Source organism: Streptopelia decaocto (genome assembly GCF_964273445.1).
Source record: "Streptopelia decaocto genome assembly, chromosome: 1".
NCBI lineage: Eukaryota > Metazoa > Chordata > Aves > Columbiformes > Columbidae > Streptopelia > Streptopelia decaocto.
Window position 1 is genome coordinate 57,441,407 of NC_138663.1, and position 22,722 is coordinate 57,464,128.

The window sequence follows — 22,722 nt, forward strand, 5'->3', positions numbered from 1 at the left end:
AGTTGCAAAAAACACAGTGCATGCCAGAAATGAATGACAGTACTCCAAACATTAAAAAAAAATTATATTGTAAGTACAGTACAAAAAAGTTTCTGTGTATAAGTGTAACATAATCTGGATCAAACAGCAAGGAAATAACAAAAATATAAAAACGGCTAAGTCTTGCCAAAGTTTTCCCTCTAGTACCAAATACCACAAGATACAGATTATACAAAGTGTACAAATTTTAAATAAAAATACAATACACCAGGGTTGTTTTTCAAACTCTTCAAGAGTTTTCCATTGTAGAGACGACAAAGGTAAAGCTGATCCCCTTCTGTTCCTTTGCAAGCAGATCTACCCCTGCACCATAATGCCCTCAACTGCAAGGGGCTGGAAAGAGCCAGGTATTTTGTGCCGCTCCCGAGAGCCGATGCTTTAGTACGCGCCAGGACCCGAAGTGGGATCAGGCTGCAGCCCTCCAGGGCCCTTCCCAATTCCAGGCTCACTGGGATTAGTCATATGTTGTTAAAACATGTACACTCAGGTATGAGGCTTGCGTTGAGAACTTGTGAGGTGGTCTGAGAACCTTCTGCCTCCTCCACTGTCTGAGAAAATCTAACAGTGCACTGAGAAAAGCTCTGTAAGAGATCATCTACCTTGTATAGGCACAGCTGGGGAATACACGGTAAAGAGGAACGGGGAGAAAAACCCTCCCACATATTTAATTTAAATATGATCTGGGGCCCAGCCACAATGAGGGACAGTTCGCTTTCAACTGCCCTGAAAAACAGAAGCTACACTTCAGATTGGATGTAAATAAGTGCTCTTCTGTCATTTTAAAACTTTTATAAGGCTGGAAAGGCTAGAGCCACATTGTAGTTCAGTTGTTCTAGCTGCCTTCACAAGATAGACTGTTTCTACAAACACTTAAAATCTTCCTGGTGTTTCCCATACAACATCATACTATGACACATATAGCTAGCTGATTCCTTCAGGAAGTGGGGTGAAGCGAACTTGATTCATATTTTCCACGCACTGTTGGTGGAGGGAGGGATTTTTGCTTTTAAAATATGTATATATATACACACAGAGAGAGAAATATACAGGATAAATTAAAATCTGTTACAGATATCTGTAAAAGTTAAATACATATGATATGAACACCACATACACGTACATACAGACAGACAAAAGCCCCTATGAGAACCAAGTGCTCTCCTGCGGCTCCTCTTCTAGAGCAGTAGAAAACCAAACACCAAGTATGTGTCTGGAAGGGGAATCGGTTCCATCAACCCACATGTGCCTTACCCAGCCGTAACTGCTTCAAACTGGTCATCAGTCACTGCTTCGCAGCAGCACCACAGCTCTTTCAGTACTGCTGGTGAAAGGGATGGGGGATCAGCCACCTCAGAAAACAAAGCTGTCTGTTCACGAAACAGCAGCAAGATGGGCAGAAGCAATCCCAAGTTTTTCCCAATCTGCTTCCACGCTCCTCTCCATCAAAGCAGGCTGACCATGCCCTGGAAAAACCAGCAGGAGGTTCATCCTCTCAAGCCAATGCAGCTGGTTGATAGATTGTCCTAAAGACAATTTGGGTGCAAGTCCACAAGAAAAGATTAAATTAGTTGTCATCTTCCACTTTACTTCAAATGCCAGCTACCAGACCAGCCAGCTGACGCCGACAAATGTAAGTTATTACTGACTGAAGAGGGGTGGTCAGAAGAAGTGACCAAGAGGTAAAGACCTCTGTATCTTTGATCAGCTATTCAGCTTTCCCCTCAAGCAGCAGATTTTAAACTGAAAAACAGTTAGAAATAGGGCTGGTGAAGAGTTCAATACTATTCCTTGGTCCAAAACATATTATAATCTCTACCTGCACATAGAATATCAGAATAGTTTAGGTTGGAAGGGATATCGGGAGCTCATCTGGTCCATCTCCCTGCTTAAAGAAAGCCCAAATAGAGCAGGCTGCTCATTTGGTTTTTGAATATTATCAAGGATGGAGAGTCAACAGCCACTCTGGGCCACCTGTTTCAATGACTGCTCTCACGGTGACATTTATTTTTTTTCTTTATATTGAAAAGTCCATTCTCTGGCTGCTTCCCCCACTAAAGAATCTGAACTTAAGGCGAGTATCAAAGAGCTTTCCGAATTGTTCATTCAAAATACTCTCAGATTGGAGGACATTTCACTAACCAACACAAAAGGGTTTTCTCAGCTTAACTTCACAACTTTTCATAAAATAGAAGTCAAATAGTTAGAATCCTACATATATACTATACAGATATAAAACTTTAAAACCCTACACACGGAGCCCTTTTGGAGTGCCGGTGTAGTACATGTATACGCAAGTCAGTTACGCAGAGGCTGAGTACGTCCCAGGATCCTCTCCCATCAAAGTCCAGGCATGATGTAGGCGATGTTGTCTAGTGTGTTTGACTGGGAAAAGAAGTTCAGGTTTTTTTTAGTGTTAGGTAATGACTCAAAATCCTTAAAAAATGACACAGACAAGGGTACTAAGCATGGTCACTTGTCTTACAAGTTATCCTATGATGAAACAAACAAATCTGTGTCTTCATCACCATCACTGCTAGGCTTATTTTCATATTTTGGAAATGTAAGTTAACTAAACACTCACTATTTGTAAAGACACGGAAACAATGAAAGTGCTTGAGGCTTTCCCCGAGTGACCTCCTCTTTACAAACCTCATACTCCTATCTCCAAATATGAAAGAAGCCACATCAACCATATCACACCAACCACAGGAAAGACTAGTTATAAAGGACTTGAGCAAAGTGATCAAAGTTGTAGCATATAAAAAAATTATTTGACTTTACACTCACAAGTCCTTTATTAAATTCTGCATGCACAAGTAAAGACAAAACCCTCAAACACACCCATTAACAGGGTGTCAGATGGAAAAAAGAAGTACCCTCCAGTTTTCCTTACAAAAATATAATACAGTCCGAGAGTAAAAGTCCTTGTGCACATCAAAAAACAAGACTCATCAGTATACTATCTGCACGTTCTTCAAATGCAGTATTTCAGTAAGCTCAAGCTTGTGGCTGGATGGCTGAAGATGGCCTTAGGAACACCACCTTTTAATTCCTTAAGACAGAGGAGCTGGATCTGCATCAGTTGTGATTCCAGAATTTAACAGTGCCACCTACTGACTGAAAAGATTAATTGCATCCCACATGCAACACGACCACTGACAATTTTATCCGTGTCTTAAACTACCGCGGTTGTTATGTATCTGATGGTAAAACTCAGAATAATTTATTATTCAAGTCTGAATACCAGTTTTCAGAAGTGAAGGACAAGTGCCTTAATCCACTTAAAGCTCCACCGCTCCTTATAACAATAAGTTGATCAAGTTTCCAATAAATGCACCATTAGTCATGTGCTGTCATTGCTCTGAATGCACTTGGCAAGCAAGAAGGAAAAAAAGCATAGGATGTTCTTCCAGGGCTTAGGAGGGAACACCCCACTGACTCAGCTTTTGTGCAGAGAGCCAGTTTGTGGGAGCACACAGCCTAAGTTGTCACCTTCGTTGTTGTTGTTAATAGTGCTTTTTCAGAATGAATCAATGTCTGGGCTGCCCTGTTACGACATGCCAGCTCATATCCCTTTTTTGTTCTGCCAGATTAGTTTTTAATCTCTTAATTTTTGCAGAATATATATTTATTTTTCATTTCTGCTTCTCTCCTTCTCTGCTTTACTCATGTCTCCTGCTGGAGGTCTGGCTCCTGATTTCTTTTATGCTGCTGCCATTTTAATCTATGTCCACATCACACTACACAGATGCCTTGCTAAATCAGGGCTCAATAGAAAATGTAGTTTAAGGTGGAAAAGAACCTGTAGTTACGCAGTTCCTTAAAACAGAGACTATTTTTCTTTCCTTGGAGAAGGTTACAGCCACACGTAAAAGGGCCTACTCCATCACATTTGGAATCCCGAGATCACAAGTTTTTCATGCTACTAAAGTAAAAATATGTTGTGTGATACAGAGCAGCTGGAAGGTGCTTTTTATTTTTCAATGGAAATGTAGAGATCAAAATGAATGTATACAGGCCTTCTATTTGATTTGGATGGATTGATTCAGTCACTAAAACAAGATCTACACACAATGCAATCAATGGTACAAATATTAAGTCAGTTGCCACCAGAAAGAAAAAAGTTGCACAATACCTTGAACCAGTAACATTTCAAAGAATTTCAAGAAATATTCCTCTATAAAAATCTATGACCAAAACAATTTTTGTGTTGTACTGGAATTATAATCATATCGTAAGACTGATTCATCAAAAACTCTAGCTTGACTCTACTAAAATTAACAGTGCTAGAATGGAAATAACCACAAGGAACTCACCAAAACATGCTTGGGGCAGCCATTCAACTCAGGTAGTTGCGTGGTCAGACACGCTAACGGGCCCAAAGCACAGAGGATTGAATCTAGAAGTACTGACAAACTTCCTGAAACAGCCACCATTCCCTGGAAGTAAGGGAAGAAAAAATGCATAGGAATGAGTAGTGGGAATGATGGTTCTCCCACAATTGTATTGGTTTTCATGAAGATACAGTATCTTCACTCTTAAGCTCTTCTAGTCCACTTTCATAATTTACACAGTAACAAAACTATGCCATGAACTTCACAGAGAGACTGCTGGCTCAAAAAATTTAAGGATTCAGTAAGTAACATACTGGTATAGGAAAAAAGTAGGGAACATCAGAAAAGGTCAGAAACTTGACAGCTGCACAAAACACTTAATTCCACCATTTTTGTAATGCAATTCCTTTACCATTTTGTACCACCTATTTTGTTAACTACATGAGTCCTAAAGACAATAGTTGTTTTACTATTGAAGTCCAAAGAAATGCTAAGTCTGTAACAAATGTTTTAGTTATTGATACGCTATCAGGAAAGGGAATTTGTTTGCCTGCCTTTCTATCAAGGGGGAGATTTCAATGTGATTGTTTCTCTGAAGAATGACCTCAATTGGTCATACCAGAAACAAAATGCAAGCACATTTTATTTTACCACTGATACAACAAACAAGCGTAGTGGGATGAGATGACCATATTATCCATAAAATTCAATGATATTATTTGAGCCAAATAAGTGCTCCCCTTACAGGTTTGGGGGGTGGGGTGGGATGCGTGTATGTGCACATGCACACCCACATACAATCACTCTATCTAACAGTAGGAAGCCATTAAAATATGACATCTTCTACATTACCAGGTATGTTGAAACAGTAGTGGCCCCTATCCAAAGCACTGGCAATACGATACTGCCAGAAAACAACAGGACATGCAAAACTATCTTGGCAAAGGCCTTCTCTGATGGTTTTCTAAGAAGGCTTGAAACAGTAACAAACTGGACCAGAGAACGGCAAAGATAGCATGGAAGTACCAGATCCAAGGTGAATATAAAGTAAGGAAAGACTGAAGAGCCTGTTGAACTAAGAATCGCCTTCAAGGACCTAGGGCTGCAAAGGGCCTATCTGTCTTTGAGACAGAAGGCTTTTTATTTCACTGAAAACGAACAGCAATGCATCAAAAAAACAAAACATACCATCTCTAATTTATCTTCCTAACAGAAAAGCATTGGCTAAGCTTTTAAGTAAAATAAAATAACAATGTCCCCCAATCCTGTGTGTAGATTACTTGACATCACTGTGACATTGCTGGTTAGAGACTCACCTCTGTTTCCTGCAGTCTGTGTCCAATGAGGCTCAGAGATTCACCCAATAGCTGTAAGTGTGCAGCTACATCAATAGGATCTGTCTCAGGGACTTTGGCTGGTGACGAGGACACCACCACGGTGCTGGTGGGGGATTGTTTATGAGGGGAAACCACTCCTGTCGGAGAAGCTGGAAACGCACAAATTAAAATTCCATATTCTCTCATTCTTTTACTTACGAGCCTATTGACTTAGTAAAGTTCAAATCTCCAAGGCATGAGGTACTTAAACAGTTATGTGGAGGTGGTCCTGTGGCCTTTGGAGTCGGAACTTTCCTTCTATGTGTGCAAAGCATCTACCTCAGCTAAATACAATCCAGGAGATTGGGTAAACAAAGATACCAAGCCAAAAACAACCCTTTTTCCTCCTGCAGCAAGCTAATCCCACTAGAACTTCCCTGCTGCCTGTTTTTGATTGCCTGTTTTTGATTTACATTGCAATCCCTGAACTGCTAAAAACAATACCATGCTACAAATTAGACAAGGATTTAAAAAAAAAAAAAAAGCTGATGTCATTTGTCATTCTCACTCTTACAGAAATGTTGTTTTTGAGTAATACGACGAGTTAAGGTCAAGAGTTCTGAGAAAGCAGGTAGGGGTGTGAAGCAGGAAAGGACCTTCGTTCTTTATTCCACAGACAACGCTATCTTCCCTGGCCAAGAAAGAAGACCAGAGCAAATAAAGCGCAACAATTACCTTTAATTTTTGGCGCACCATCTGAAGTTGATGCCTTTCTCTTCACAGTGGTGGCCTCTGCTTTATTCTGCTTGTGTTGGAGATACTGAGCTTTCTGTTTCCAGATCTGCAGTTACCACAGAATGAAAAGAGAGATTTGTAACATGAGGTAATTCTGTTACCTGATGCCAGAACCTGGAGGTACATTGACGTTATGTAGCTAACTGGTGAAGCAATGCCATGAGAAGAAAATGGATGCTTTTATGATCACAAGGGCAAGGTTTCCATACTTTCCATGCTTTGGGAACATAGGTAGCATCTTTCAAGGTGTGGCAGCAATGCTGCCAGCATATTCTGACCTAAGCACCTAGTTCACAGGAACAATTTCACAAAAACATCTCACACACACTCACCAGTTTATCCTTCTCAGGTAGCTGCTTCCACACCTCTGCCAGTTTTTTACTCAGCTCTCCAAAATCTGGCAGAAGGAAAGAAGAAAAATGTTTAAAGCAGATGTTTAAAACAAATGAAATAATAAATCATGGAGAGAACATAGGAAATGTACTGGCTTATGCATACACCTTTAGGAAGCAATCCATCCCACAACTGGAATTCTCCACACTGTCCTGAAAATGATTGCCAGTGTGCATTCCCATTACTGTTTAAAATGGAAAAAAAAAAAAAAAAAAAAAAAGCTGATACTGGGAATATAAGGTCACACGCGTATTTACAGAAAAGTGAGACAATGAAGATAACTCTTTAAGTAAAATACCAAAGAGCTAATAATTTCTTTATGCAGATTCACAGCTTGGTTAACATGCAATCATAAAACAATGAAATCCGCTCCTGTCCCTTTGCCACCTCTTATTTGAAGAAGATTGGCAGATTCTTTAACAGAGACAGTATGTTCTGCTAATTAACCTGGCTAGTGTATAATCAAGAGAAGAGAAGGCTAGATTACTCTCTCACCTATTCCAGGGTGCTCAGACACAATAGTTGTACGATATTCCTTACAGAACACTTGGTAGGCAGACATATTTTTCTTCTTTGGCTAGTCAGAAGAAGAAATGAAAACACATATTTTTAATTACAATGTGACCTACTTGAATTTAATAAGAACTTGGCATTTATTGAAGATTTAAATAAAGTTGTGGTGCTTAGATCAGGAACCTAAAAAAAGCAGTGTTTTACATGTTCTGGCTGAATTTGGAATTTACGAAAGCCCAGGAACCAGCCAGAACTAGCCTTAGTACAAGGCTTATCTTACAACAACTCTATTAATGCTTTTCATTCATAAGTTACAACTTGATATTCTAAATCTTAGGATCAACATACAACTCTGTTAATGTATCTTAGAACTATCTGTCTTACTATTCACAGTACTTATCATAGATTTGTCAAAACAATTCAGTCCTCATCATAATGTTTTATTCCATTCTTTGCATCCTTACAAAATACTTCAGACTGGCAGGGAAATACAGTATAAGTGCACTGACAGCAGAGGCATAAGCAGTTGCTGAGCTATGATCAGAGAAAACTTACCAAACAGAACAGAATAATGGCTGAACAAATTTGGGCTATGTCTGCCCATTTCCTGACACAAAGCAACTCTTGTTTCTCTGAACAAACAGAAGCTGCTTTTCCCCATTTACACAGCTGCAGTGCTATCACCTGTAAACTCATTCATATGCTAGCTACCATTTCTTCTACTTATATTTTTATACACCAACCATGGAAAACTGAATTTATGAGTGCAGGACAGAACTGGGAACTGGGAACTGGGAACTTTTCACGTTAGAGCTCGATTCCTTTTTACAGGAAATGTGATGATGGACTACTAGTCCGAAAGTCTGCCTGGCAATAGCTAGAACTGGTTGCTTTAGAAAATGATGCAGCTGTGTTTGGTATACAACCTGTAACAAGCAAATTAAGTATAACCTTTTCAAAGATCCTCTATTGGCTAAAGACTGCCTGTGACACAAAACCAGAATGATATATATTCATTTTGCTACAAACAGAAGTCACAGTGACTGACACATTTTTACAAACATGTTTCAGTGAAACCATTGATCTCGTTATTAGTTATCTTTCTGTTTCAATTTAACGTCTTTGTAATTCACCATTACCCATCACCCAACTTCTACTTTCCCTCTAAGTTCTCCTTACTTTTTCTCTTTCCTTTTCTCTTTCCTTTTCTTTTTCCTTTTCTCTTTCCTTTTCCCTTTCTCTTTCTCTTTCCTTTTCCCTTTCTCTTTCCTTTTCTTTTTCTCTTTCCTTTTCTTTTTCTCTTTCCTTTTCTTTTTCTCTTTCCTTTTCCCTTTCTCTTTCCTTCTCTCGTTCTCTTTCTTTTTCTCTGTCTTTTTCCTTTTCCTTTTCCCTGTCCTTTTCCCATTTCTCAGATCTGTCCTTCTCCTTGTCTTCCTTCTTCCTTCTCTTCTCACTTTGACCATCTGAATGAAAAACTGCAGGAGGAGGTGGAGGAAGAACATAGTGGGTACTGGGAGGTGGTGGTGGTGGTGACACCGTTGCTTCTGCTACTGCTACAGGAGCATGTCCAGAACTTCTTTTAGACTTAGAGTGCTTCTTTTCTCTGTGTTTCTCCTTGTCCTTTTTCTTCTTACTTTTTTTTGACTTCTTCTTCTTCTTGATTTCCCGGTAGGAGTCATCTATCACTAGCTCTCCAGCCTCCAACTCCCCACCAGATGAGGAACCAGATTCTGGTGGTGCCTCCATACCTGAAGCCTCATATTCGCTCCCATGACCCTCTGAGTAAAGGGAGGTGTCAGCACCAAAACTCTCAGAAGGTGGATGTGTGTCCGGATGTGGTTTGTGCTTCTTCCGGGATGACTTCAGGAAGCTCTGCAGTTCATGACCCAGAAGGAACGAGCCTTGCTCATCTCGACTTGATTTCTTTGAAGATTTCTTTGCAGCTGCTGGTGCTGAAGAATAGGAAAAAGAGTCATCATCTGCTGCACTACTTTTCTCTTTTGGTGAAAGGATGAGCTTCATCTTCAAGCCATCAGGTTCACGAAGAGTGAGTGTCTCTGTGTTCACGTAGAGAGGCTTCATTTTTTTAGATTTGTGGAAGCTGCCATCATCCACTGAGTGCTCCCCACTGCTCCCACTCAGCTTCTTCTTGTGGTGCTCCTTTTTGCTTTCGGAATGGCCAGAGGAAGAATAAGATGATTTCTCAGAGGTTTTCTTTGAAGACTTTGAGCTTGTGGACAAAGGTGAGGTGGCAGTCTTGAGTAAATCCATGGTTGTGTCAGCTGAGGATGGGCTAGAAATGGTTTTTTTCTTCTTCTTTGATGGTATATCCAAAGGTGAAACACCTGAAAAAAGAGAGAAGTACACCTACATGATTCCCTTAAAGACAGCATTATTCTAGCCCAAAGAAGTTAAATGGGAATCCTGCAAGACTTACGATTACAGCTAACGGATTTGCATCCTGCTTTAAACAGAAGATCTCTGAAGTTTGTAGCCAGCTCAGCATGGCCTTACTGACAAGATTCAGGAGCCGTAATGCCCGAGCTGGTCAAATAATTTGAGGCAGGAAGACAGAGTAGGAAAGTTCTTGAAGTTTCTTCAAACACTGTATTCTATTGTGAAACGATTTATGTTGATGAAAATATATCTTATTTAGACTGAAATTACATCTCAAGTGCAAGGTTTTTGTGCCATTTTTAGCCAAGGTGAGACCAAGGAACTGAAAACACAAGCTTTTTAATTCTGAAAACAGGTTTTGAAAAATTTCAGCTTGGCTTTCTCTTTTCACTGGGCCAAAATTAAATCTTTTATGAACAGAACTGTCATTTTCTGGCCAGCTTATTAATTGTGAGAATAATGCTTCTGTATCAAAATTGAACCCAAAAGCATTTATTTATCACCCTGATGCACCCTATCTTTACAAATTCAGAGAAAGTAATACTATCTCCAAGTAAAATTACAGCCTAAAATGCAATAGGGAAAAAAGAAGTGCAAATGCCGGAAGGGAAGGCAAGGGTTAGAAAACTACAACTTGTCAATGAAAAGGGGGGTGGAAGATCTCTAGCCTCAACAATGACAACTTGTTAACCTAGACTCTGAAAAGATCATTCCCTAATCTTTTGCTGTTTGGTGTTGATCAGTGTCAGGTTTCTGATTACTCGTCCTAAGACAGGTTGACGTACTTTCCCCCCATGAAGTGCTAACCACAAAGCTTGAAGGCACTGCTTTAACAGCAGCCTTTCCTCTAAGTCATGATCCATTAGCCCCTTCCCCTGCCTGATTGCTATCTTACCTCTGTAGCAGAACTCATCGGAGGAGTGCTTTCTCTTCTTTTTGTGAGGCTCTGTCCCCGGAAAAAGGTCACTGTCCTAGAATAAGAAGAAAAAACTTGCTAACCAACAAGAGGGAAACAATATGAGATTCACATGGATTATTGGCATAGATAGCTATTTGTAGGAGATATCAAGAGTCATTTGTACTACTGTAACATCAAGGAACACTAGGTATGAACCAGGATCATTATTCTAGGTGCTAAAACAAGTAAACATACTCTGTTCCCAAGAGCCCACAGTGTAGGTTTAAAGTAAGAGACAAAAAGCACAGTATGGAAAGGTGGGAGAATACAAAAAAAAATGGTATTAGTCAGGATTGGTTTCAGCACATCAGCCACCTAACCAGCATCAAGCTTTCTGTAGGCATTGCAGCACAAGGCTATAAGGAACTGAAAGACAGATCTCTACAGGGAGCTCCCCCAGGTGAGTGGAGCAATAGACAAGAAAACTTGAAAAAGCATATTTGGAAGTGTTAAGAAATGGGCAATGAAAGCCAGCATTTGGAGATCAGCTGATGAGTTGATAGAAGACAGACATCTACCTCTTAATAAAGCTAAGAAATAACTAAGCATGCACAGGCTGTCAAGCCTTGAAAATGAAGGTGAGCAGTTCATGTTTAATATGCTGAAGAAGATAAAATAAGTGAAAGAAGGTACAGAGAGGTGACAACTAAAATGATGGGCCAAAAAATTGACTTAATATCTCATGTCACACAATTATTGCATGTCTCTTGACCAGTTTTTGGTCTAAAAATGAAGCTCCTCTACAGAATTCCATCTGTGTGGTAGAAGATTTTCATTTTCAACTAGACCTTGCTTTCCAGATTAAAAAAAAAAAAAAACAATGAACAATCACAAGATAGTCACCTTTGAGCTAATAGCAGAAATTTTAGCTCAAAGAGCAAAGTTTTCAAGAAACTTAAGTTGTCACTACGTGATTTCAGAGTTAAGGCCCCAAAGAGGTGAATAGGGCAAGTTCATACCTCTCAAGAGCTATCATTTCAGGCTGTCTGCAGAATCAGGAAGACAACAGCGCATCAGTTAACATTATACTCATCCGTTGCTGCCTATTTATAAACATAAATTCTGAAAATCCTTCTTTTGGTGTAAAAAGTTACTCATTCTTACCTTACGAATTGCAAGGTTCTACAAGACTAGGGCATTACCCTATTTTTTGAGGCCAGAAAAATCAGTATCACTTGTAAATGAGACTGACCTTTTCCCCAGGAAAGTTACTGAGCAATACAAGACACAAGTAGCTGCTCTTGCTGTCTTCTACATGCATTTCTACATAAAAAAGAATGATAAACCCACCCATCCTGTTACTAGCTTTACACATACCCTTACACCTTCAACTTTTTCTTGGAGAACTTCCTGACCTGAGTCGCTGTCTCGTCTCCCTCTTGCAGCAGATCCTTGTAAGAGCGCTTTTTCTCTCGCTGTATCCTGCCAGTTGCCAGCCCCACGTCATCAACACTTCGATCGCTCTCTAGGAACTCTAAGATTTATGTCAAAGGGGAAAAAAAGGAAGAAATTAAATACCCCATTAAGGAATGATAGACATGTGGACTATGCACAAAATAAGATAACAGCACACACCGGCACAGAATGATGCACAAAACACAACAAGCACAGGGGCCTAAAAGGTAATGATCTGTACTCTCTGACCACAGGGATGGGGCTCAGTGCTCTAACGCTGTAACACAATCACTCAAGATTTCATTTCTAACCCTTGTATACTTCTTCCTAAAGACAATTGCCCTTAGCAATATTGCTATGACAAAACATATCCCCATCTCTGGTCTATGCTTCTACTGACCTGGCAGGAAGAAAGGCTACAGTGGCAGAGTTTCCAATCAAGGTGTTTGCATTAGGAAATACTACCCATTTCTGCCACGTTCTAATCCCAGTTCTGTACACCTGAAAGTCAAGGGCTTGGGATCTTCCAGCAACATGGCCAGACTAGCTCCCCTTCTCACTCTGACTCCATGGCCTGGCAAAGGCTGCAGAGGGTACCCTTTTTTTTTTTTTGTAACTCCCTCTGGGATTATGAAGCAGTCATACCTTCTTTCTTCTTGGAGTCATCGTAAGCCATGGTGGTCCTGCAGGAGCCTGAGAATGCGTTGCCACGTCTGGGCTCCGTGCCCTGTGCCCATCTACAGGAAAAGGCCTGAGAAAGAGAGAATGAAAATAACCCTCCTGTAAAGAAGAATCAAATGTGAAACTTCCTCCGAACCAAGTGAAGATTCTCTGTCAGGCAATGGGAAAGAAGTCTACCTTCTCATCGGTTCATGCTCACTCCTCAGGCTTCACAGAATATTCTTTTAAAATTAAACTGGATTATGTTCTTCTATTATTTTAAACACATAATAAGACCACCTCTTCCTTGGAAAATCTCCAAATCACAGAAGTAATTTATTTACAAAAATAGAAAGAAGGTGAGTTTATAGCTGAGTTTAATTTTCATGTCATTCAAAACTGCACCCGAACTTGTGTCAAAACCATTTTTTGTAAGGAGCCAGTGTGGCAAAGAGTGAGATGTTTAAAAAGAAAGTCCAAACCCTTGAATCTCAGAGGAAGTGAAGGAATAGAAGGAACCAGGTGGGAATAATTGTGCTACAAAAGAACTATTTCAAATGTTTTGAACTAAATAACTGCTCATTTTGTAGCGAAGGTGTGCATCCCTCTGATGTGTTTCCTGACACTACCACTGCAGCCATTCTGAATGCCAGCCTGAGAGAGGGAATGGAAGAAAGCGCTCCTTTTTGCTAGGGCTTCCACAGCACCCAAACCCCTGTCAGGCCCCAAGCTTCAGGTCTCCTCTAACTGAGTCACTCTGTTCCACAGCTGCTGGCATATAGTAGGACAGTGCCTTTATGGAATAGCTACACTCTGGTTCCCTCAGAGTAAAAGTGTTTGTTTTTTTTTTTTTCTTCAGTCAGAGACCAGCTTAACATGAAAAGATTGACCTTCTTCTCATAAGCAATTCAACCTAATTTGGTTGATTTGGATTTGGATTTGGTGTGTTTGTGCACACATCTGTAAGTGCTCAACCACAAAGACCATGCAGCTTCTCTTGCTAGCTGTCACAGTCATCTTTCCACACCAAAGTTACATTTGAAAACCTGGAGAGCAGGGAACTTGTGCTTGTACATCCGTGCACACACCTCAAATTATAAATACTTTGCTGAGGTGGAGAATGTCCAACATATTCATCCTATAGAAGTTACTTAAGTGAAACAACAAAGTCCCAAATAAATCAAGCTTGCAGGTGCACAGGAGACGTATGTTCAAGTTCATAGGAATATACGTTATTTCATCAGGTTTTGGGAAATCATCTGCCATCAAATGTTTCAAGTCAATATTCTGACAACTATACATTGTTGGTAGCAAGCACAGCAATTTGTAGACTCCGCAAACCCCCTGGGCGGCCTGTTCCAGTGTTCTGTCACCCTCACCATGAAGAAGTTTCTTCTCAAATTTAAGTGGAACCTCCTGTGTTCCAGTTTATACCCACTGCCCCTTGTCCTATCATTGGTTGTCACCGAGAAGAGCCTGGCTCCATCCTTATGACACTCACCCTTTACATATGTATGAACTTTAATGAGGTCACCCCTCAGTCTCCTCTGCTCTAAGCTAAAGAGACCCAGCTCCCCCAGCCTTTCCTCATAAGGGAGATGCTCCACCCCTTCATCTTTTTTGTTGCCCTGCGCTGGACTCTCTCAAGCAGCTCCCTGTCCTTGAACTGAGGGGCCACCGCGCGGCCGCACAGCCCGCGGGTGGAAGCGGAGGGCGCTGAGGGAGCCGGGAGGCCGCGGGGGCCGGCAGGGGCAGGCGGGCCCAAACGGGACCCCCGAGCGCAGCGGACGGGAAAAACCTCGGGCCGGTCCCGCGTCCCAACCGGCGCATGCGCGCCACCGCCCCCGGACCCGCCGCCGCCGTTTGAAGCGAGCTGGGCCGCCCCGCTCCCGCCCGCGCGCCCTCTCACCTCAGCGGGTTCCGGCCTCGCTCCAGCCCGCGGCCCCGCCCCTGCAGCGGGCTTCGGGCGTACCCCGGCTGCCCAGCGGTGACAGGGTCCGCCGGCGCCGAGCCGCAGGGTGAGGAGACACCGTGGCCGCCTCACTCAGCACCGCCGCTTCCCGCCGCGCCGCCCGCGGCCGCCATCTTGGAGAAGGAGAAGAGGGACGTCCCTCTGTCGCCGGGGCCAGGGGCAGCCAGCCGAGCGCCGAGCGCATCCAACGTGGCGCCGGCGGGGCGGGGGAGAGGGCGGGGTGCGGGATTGCCGAACGTGTCGATGGCGGGGCCAGGCGGGGATCGCCGTTGTCGGGGTGTGAGCGGGGCCGGGGGCGCCGGCGCCCCGCACTGGGCCGCACGGCATTGGCGCCGCAGCCGCCACACGTTCAGCTTTCCCCGCCACGGCCCCCGGCTCGTAGTGCAGGCGAGGGTTGGAGAACCCTGTGCTGGGCCTTCTTTGCCCTGCCTGGTGTGAGTGCACAGGCCCGGTGGAGAGAAGCTGCCAAATAAATGTACACTAACTTACAAAAGACGTTCCCGTCATTAACCAGCTGACATGATAAATGCTTTCTGACCATCTGCAAAATGAGGGGATATTTTTCAAGTTTCAGATCCTTCTGCATGACAAGAGGGAGACAGAAGATTAAGTAACACATTGTTTAGGAGCAGAGTGTTTAGCTTGTATTTAACTAATAATTAATAGACGTAAGTAAGAAACTCAACAATTATAACTAACATCACCAATTAGTATAGATGTATGCCAAAATTTTCAAACATTTTAATGCGTATGGAACAATTATGTGAATATAAGCAACACAAGAGCATCCAATCTTTGGAGCACTTATGGAAGATGATTCCCAGAGCTCCCCAGTGCTGATAAAATAAAAAATGCCGCTTAACAGTATAATTAGAGCCACAAAGATGATTAAGGGAGTGCAGCATCTCCCGTATGAGGAAAGGCTGAGGGAGCTGGGTCTCTTTAGCTTGCAGCAGAAGAGACTGAGGGGTGACCTTATAAATGTTTATAAATATGTAAAGGGTGAGTGTCATGAGGATGGAGCCAGGCTCTTCTTGGTGACAACCAGTGATAGGACAAGGGGCAATGGGTACAAACTGGAACACAAGAGGTTCCACTTAAATATGAGAAGAAACTTCTTCTCAGTGAGGGTGACAGAGCACTGGAACAGGCTGCCCGGGGGGTTGTGGAGTCTCCTTCTCTGGACACATTCAAAACCCACCTGGACACCTTCCTGTATAACCTCATCTAGGTGTTCCTGCTCTTGCAGGGGGATTGGACTAGATGATCTTTTGAGGTCCTTTTCAATCCCTAACATTGTGTGATTCTATGATTCTGTAACTGACTCTGTTGTTAAGTTTATCCCTCCATTTCAGTGCTGGGCCCTGGCTCAGCCCCTGACTGCAGTGTGTGGAGCACGGCCCAACTTCCCCATCTTTGGTGCAACCTCCACTTCGTGTGCATGGGTGCTCTGCAAGAGCAGCACAGCTTCTGATCATCACTTTCTTTAAGCCAGAAGTCTCTGGGCTGGCGGTGTGGGTTAGTTGTTGCCTACTTGTGCCTGCCACGGTGGGTCAATGGGAAAGAGTGAAATCCTGTTACTAAGCCGTCACAGATCCAGTGCTTTCCTCAGATTAGTCATGCATGCACATGAACAGACAGATCTCCTGGAAGTCTATATGATTGCCCAAGGAACTGAGTGGATGTGCTGCACAGGTGGAGAGTCAGGACCAGCTGGAGCTGAGATAAGTGTGTCTGAACAGCACACTGGAGGGTACTGCCCTTGAAGGCATTATGCAGCCCTCACACCCTTTCCAATCAACTGTCCAAAGGTGGCAAGCAAGAGAAAGGCAAATTACCCCCGCATCTTCTAAAAGACTCATTCATTACTCCGAAGGATTCAAGACAGAGGTGAAAAAGCTCAAGAAACAGCCTGATCAGAAAAGATAAGTCTTTTTCCCACCAGGTTTGCCTTTCTTCACTCTGACTGGCTCAGGAGGTCTCTGTTCAACAAACCTCACGTAACTCTTACCTTAAATCCCATCATCTCCACCGATGCAGGAGTCTTTGTTTTATTTAGATGCCAGCAGACACTCACATGATTCTGTTGGAGGCTGTTCACAGTCCCATGCTGTCTGCAGACTACGATTCCCAGCCATGCCTGAGGTTGAATCTGCCCCATTGTGGACATGTTCCCCAGCACTTATAGATCCACCTCTGGTCCTGCTGATGCTTTTGTGTCCTAACAAGTAGATAGTGATGACAATAATTATTTGTGGTACACTAGGTCCCAGAGGAATTAAAAGAGGATAAAGACCTCTGCCTGTTATGCTTTGTGAAAGTATAGTTTGATCCAAAGTGAGGGGTGCAGTCTTTATGCACAGATCGATGTCTTCGACTGCAGCAGTTGTAATAAAACACAGTTAAACCCACCAGCCCTTGGGCTGAGCACAAGACCTGTGAAAGTGTTCTCACATGTGCATATGTGTGCCTGCTGCTGCTGCAACTCTCTAAAATCACTCTTTGCCCTCTAACCCATAACCCAGGGAGGAACTAAGGTGGACAAGTGCTTCTACAAATGTATGACCAAGATCTTGCCAGAGTTGAACTCCCTGAGACCTGCTCTTTGCCTCTGATTACTGGTGATGTTCCTAGGGGTCCCAGTGATGGATCCATACCCCATATGGCAATGCACAGTACAACAAAAACATGGTTCCTTTCATGAGGATTTTACAGTCTTCAGCTTTCTTGCTCATATTACAGGCTGTACAGAAACATCAGTTGACTCCTGGGAGCACTTGACCTAGGGGGTCACGTGGAGGCAGAATGGGAGTAAGTCAGAATAAGTCATTAGCATGGTTGGGAGAGGCTAGGTGCAGCCTAAAGGAACAGGGATACAGATTGCTATGGAAATTGAAAGCCTAGATTAGCCTGGTATTTGATAATGGCACACATTTGATAATGGTTGCTAGTAAATGTGTAGGATGGTATGTTCAATATTCTGCACCCTAGAATGAGAAAGGAATCCAGCTCCCCTGCAGTTTAATGTTTTTAGTGCTGCATGTTTTGTAGGTATCAGATTGTGTCAGTGATTGTGTATGGAGGAGAGAGAATGAATTTGCAGGTGAATTTGCAAAAATGAGCATATAGCACGATACTTGCACATAAAGTCACTGAAGCACCAGTCATTCAGATTTCCCCTGGTGAGATCTATCCGTGCTCCTTTCCTCCCATAGAACATTAATAATAATAATAATAATTGTAATAGTAACAACAACATGTAGTCCCTCCTACTGCACTTTTCATCAGTGCAGAAATTCTCAGAAGAAACTCATTTCAATCACTCCCATTCTTCAGAGCTAATAAAGGGAACCAGTGGCATTTACTGGGTACTTTCAAACAGCTTAGCCTTTCCGTTTTCTAAAAAATTCCAGGAATCTCTTCAGAGTGTACACCTAGATTATACAGGGCAGGTGGGGAAAATGTCAGGATGCTGATAGCAAATTTAAGAGAGTCACAACACCTTCAAATCCTTAACACCTGTCAGAATTGTTTCTTTGTACTCTTGAATAGAAGAGGTTGTAGTGAAAGAAGTGGGAAGTCAAACAGTCCCCATCGTTTTTAAGACCTGAAGGGCAGCTTCAGTCTCAGACTATGGTGAGAATATTGTTCATTCCTTTTGTTCAGAGCATCTTGTGTTCTTTTGCCTATAGCCAGGGAGACTGCAAAAGGGTACATGGTATGTTCTCTCAGGTGTTTTCTTGGCAGTGAGATACATATTGTATGAAATACTCTTGCCAGTGCAGAACATTTTAGCACGTGTATGCTTAATGCAAAAGTAGTTGTGTGCTGAAGTCTGACTACCCATGAAGCCACCCAATATGGTGCAGCTTTCTCCTTGTTATATCCACATATTTTCTTGTCTGCCTGTTTTCTCCTGCCTGCACTAAGGTGCAAGTTTCTGGATTTAGTAGCCCTCCTTTTGTTTCATTGCCTTGTAGTGCTGAGTTCAGTGGGCTCTCAGGTGCAGTGCGTATAGAAAGAATGAATAGTAACATGAGCACAAGTGCACAGCCAAGTTATGTAGAAAATTAAATACAGCACTCAGAGCAGTGTGAACAGTTATCAGTTCTCCCTGTCACAGTTTGCGACTCACAAATCTCTTTTCAGTACTTCTTCGTTTTTCTGTAATTTTTCCTAGATTCCAAGATGATTTGGCATTAATTGGAATGGGACCTGAGTTAAAACCTCTGCTGGCCCCCTACCCATGGAAAGCTTACTTTATTTTGCACAGGCAGTGCTACCTTGTACATACTACAACACTCAGATGTTACCAGCTACCAAGCTGCCCTTAAAAAGGAAGCATGGCTTGTTATATCTGGGTAGGTTCTCTGAAAAATAAATACATTTTAAAAGGCTTTGGATGCAAATATGAAGGGATTACAATGTTACAGTGGACTTAAGGTGAAATGAGGAGAGACTGAGAGAGCGGGGTCTGCTCAGCCTGGAGAAGAGAACCTGAGAGGGGATCTCATCAGTGTTTATAAATATCTCAAGGGTGGGTGTCAAGAGGATGGGACCAGAGTCCTTTCAGTGGTGCCCAACAATAGGATGATGGGTAGTGGGCACAGACTGAAGCACAGGACGTTCCATCTGGATATGAGGAAAAACTTCTTTACTTTGAGGGAGCACTGGAACAGGCTGCCCAGAGAGGTTGAGTCTCCTTCTCTGGAGACATTCAAGACCCACCTGGACACATTCCTGTGCAATCTGCTCTGGGTGAACCTGCTTGAGGCAGGTGGGTTGGACTAGATGATCTCCATAGGACCCTTCCAACTCCAACCATTCTGTGATTTTGTAATGGACTTCGTGTGCCAATTACCTCAGCCATAGAATTTCCTTAGTCCAATTTATAAACAAGGCTAGTGAGTCCTATTTGAATATAGGGACTTGCTTCCTTAAAGAAGCAAAACTTCAAAATATTTATGTGCATTGTTTTGGTGTTGGGGACTTAAATTACTTCCCATTTGTCCTTTTGTGTGTTTTGGTGTTTTGTTTTGTTTTTTTTTTTCAGGATGCATTAATTTTGTTCCCTCTTCATCTGTGAGTCTAGTCATTACCGAAGCCCATGGGTGTGTGCATCCATTTGTAATGTCAATACAGTAGCCTGAACATTCCTCAGAGCCACAGCGTCTGTCATGATGGGGACACAACTTCTCCCCCTGCTCCTGGCACTGCACTCTCTGTGTTCACATGCCGAGAGAAGTAAGGTGAGGTGGGATGTGTCCTCCTCCATTTGGTGGGGAAGCAGCACCGTGTGTTACAGCAGGATTAGTGGGGTCTGGAGACGAATAGCTCCTTGGTCTGGTTAGGCAAACAGAAAGGGACGGTACCAGGGCAATATGCATAGAGGAAAGGCTAAATGCAGAGTGTCAGTCAGTCTTGGATTTACCTCTTTTCACTGATTTTGATCTCCTCCTCCTCACCACCTGCCAGGGAGGCAGAATTGGTTTAATCTGAGTTTCACAGAGCCATGCAAGACCTATGCCATTGCTTTCCGTGCTCAGCTCTCCCTCCATGCCTGCTCCCTGGGGACCTCGCTGGTCTCTGCTGACCACAATTCATCGCAGGCCTGGTCCAATAATGCCTGGTCCATCAGGCATTCAACCCTATCTGTATTCTTGTCTTACATTTTCCTTTTTTCCTTTGTGTGTGATGATTTACTCAATTTCCTCTTCTCGCGCCTGGACTCTCTCAATTACAGCCCTCTTCTGTACAGGCCAGACTGTCCTGCTCCTCTCTTTTTAGACAGCGACAGGATCTGTCATCCGTACAAAAAAGCTCATAACTCTGTGCTGCTTCATTCCTACAGTTTTCTGTTTATGACAGAACCACAGCTTCAGCATGTGTCCTGCACTGTGTACCAGAAACTATTATATTGCTAAAAGTTCTCTTAAAATAATGTTAGTGGCTCATGGCTATTTCTGTGGACCAAGCCTGCATATTGCTTTTGATTTTGGCTACGGATGTTGTAGCTGGAGATCAGAACTTTTGGGAAGAGCAGGAAACTTCATGGTGACCTGAACAGCTGCAAAGTGGCAGTGGATTGTGCAGAGAGGCTGGCAACAGGGCAGTGCTGCCTGCAAAGCTCTTGGGATACCAGCTGGGCTAATGCCACCCTCAAGACTGTCCTGTGCTGTGATCTATGGAGCTGCTGCAAAAACATAGGTGAGAGGTGATGTGTGGAAAGGGCTCCAGACTCCCAGAGTTTGTAGTCCTGGCAAAAGCAATAAGGAGATGCACTGGTGTTGGGACCAGGTGAGGAATAACAAAAGGTGCCTTGTACACTGTCTGCATTGCAGAATGGCATGTGTGGGGGGATGTGGTGTTTTTGAAGGGCATGTTGCAGCCATTTACTCAGCAGGTAATTTGCAATGCTTTCAGGGTCACAGGAACAGGCAAGATGATCAGGGCCACTAAGTGCTGTTCTCCGCTATTGCAAGGCCGTGGTCATTCAATCCCCATTGTAAACTGATCGATCTTTATCTTAAAAGCAATCAGTTCTCATAAGTCCACAGCCCTCACTGGGAGGCTGTTCTGGAATCTTCTTAGTTTGATGGTTAGAAACCATCTCCTGATTACCAGCTTAAATGTATTCATGGTTAGCTTGCATCCATTTGTTCCTTTGCCAACATTTTCTTTTAGCTAATTTAATTACATATTGTCTCTTGTTGCTGTTTTTATGCTGATGTATTTATAGAGAGTGGTCATACCTCCTCTCAGTTCTCACTTTGCTAGGCTAAGCAAGACATGCTCTCCTAGTTCCCTCCTCACTGGTGGCCTCCTCCTTCCTCGCACCACCCTGGCAGCCTTGCTCTGTGCTTGCTCACATTGAATTCTTCCCTGAAGCTGTGTGACTGGTAATTAAGACAGTTTGCTCAAAGGTCTCACCAAGGTCTCACACAATGACTACCACTACCATCTCCCTAGAGGAAATACTTTTTTTTTGGTGTGTGAGGATGTAAGAGTTGAGTACTTGCTTAAAACCTTTGGATACAACTTTCTGATAAGATGTTAAAAAAACAGCAAGAGTCAGTCTGCATTATCATTTCCCCTGTAGTCACAAGGGGATATGGCAAACAAGGAACATATACAGCTCCTTCCTGGCATTTTGGGGACCAGGACAGAGCCTGCTCAGCTCTAGGTTTACTCTGTGACTGCAGCACATGTGATGTGGAGGAGGGACTGTTGTCTCAGGTAGGTAGCACTTGATATTGCTTTGCAGGGTGGGCCACCACCATCACACTGGAGGATTTGGGGTGCTGATCATGTGAGGCCTGGAGCTGACCTTCCTCTTGCTTTGTGTCTCCAACATGCTCTAGTTACTGCAGGGCTGTACCATCTTTCTTCTCTTTTTTCTCTCTTTTCCTCCCCATGCTACTTTTTCTCCTGATAGTCAAGGTGTCAGTGGATGCTGAACATGCAACTGTGACCTTTTTGCTACTTGAATGCAGATATGCCTTTTAGCACTCACCATAAACTGGTCAGCTGTCTGCTTGGCCCACATCTGTCTGAGATAATACTGGATTTATATTTAAGCGGGTACCAGTTTTAAGTGTCTTAAATAAAAATTAACTGTTTGCCATCTTGTGCTGGACAGATCACAAGACTTGTAGCATTTGCAAATGGAATAGAGGATGAACTTGCATAAGTACGAACATGGGAGATGGTTGTAACATTTATTGCAGAGAGGATATTTATCCTTATAATTGGGCTTATGTGTGCAGGGGCACATATTATGGTGGAAAGACCTTGGAGTGCTGAAACTTTAGGGAATCATCACTCAAATTAAAGAGAAACTGTACTACATGGAGCCATCAAAACACCTTTCCCCAGTTGTCTAAAAGCAACTGGTCCTGGACCTTGGGGCAAATATAATCGCTCAGGGATACAGTGACTTTTTTGTGTGGT

General features: G+C 42.9%; 1 protein-coding gene across 3 annotated transcripts; it reads right to left on the reverse strand.

Annotated features, from left to right (window-relative positions):
- Positions 1-51: 51 nt before the first annotated feature.
- Positions 52-14,907, reverse strand: HMGXB4 (HMG-box containing 4). 3 transcript variants are annotated; one of them, XM_082076208.1, is made up of 11 exons: positions 14,710-14,907; positions 12,786-12,891; positions 12,101-12,219; positions 10,683-10,758; positions 8,684-9,735; positions 7,373-7,454; positions 6,817-6,881; positions 6,425-6,530; positions 5,690-5,859; positions 4,356-4,478; positions 52-2,421 (listed from the first exon to the last, which is right to left on the reverse strand). In XM_082076208.1, exons 2-11 carry the CDS (start codon positions 12,814-12,816, stop codon positions 2,377-2,379), a joined length of 1,869 nt encoding a protein of 622 aa, XP_081932334.1. In that variant the 5' UTR covers positions 12,817-12,891; positions 14,710-14,907; the 3' UTR covers positions 52-2,376. The 3 variants fall into 3 exon arrangements, with proteins under 3 accessions (XP_081932334.1, XP_081932333.1, XP_081932332.1); XM_082076207.1 differs by having other exon boundaries at positions 8,666-9,735; XM_082076206.1 differs by having other exon boundaries at positions 8,570-9,735.
- Between the last annotated feature and the right edge of the window lie 7,815 nt (positions 14,908-22,722).

Coding starts and splice junctions, on each gene's coding strand:
- HMGXB4 (XM_082076206.1), bottom strand. CDS start 12,816: ATGGCTTACGATGACTCCAAGAAGAAAGAAG. Junction 9,736..10,682: donor CGATGAGTTCTGCTACAGAG/GTAAGATAGCAA, acceptor CTCTTTTTTCAG/GTGTTTCACCTTTGGATATA. Junction 6,882..7,372: donor GTCTGAGCACCCTGGAATAG/GTGAGAGAGTAA, acceptor TCCTTCTGCCAG/ATTTTGGAGAGCTGAGTAAA.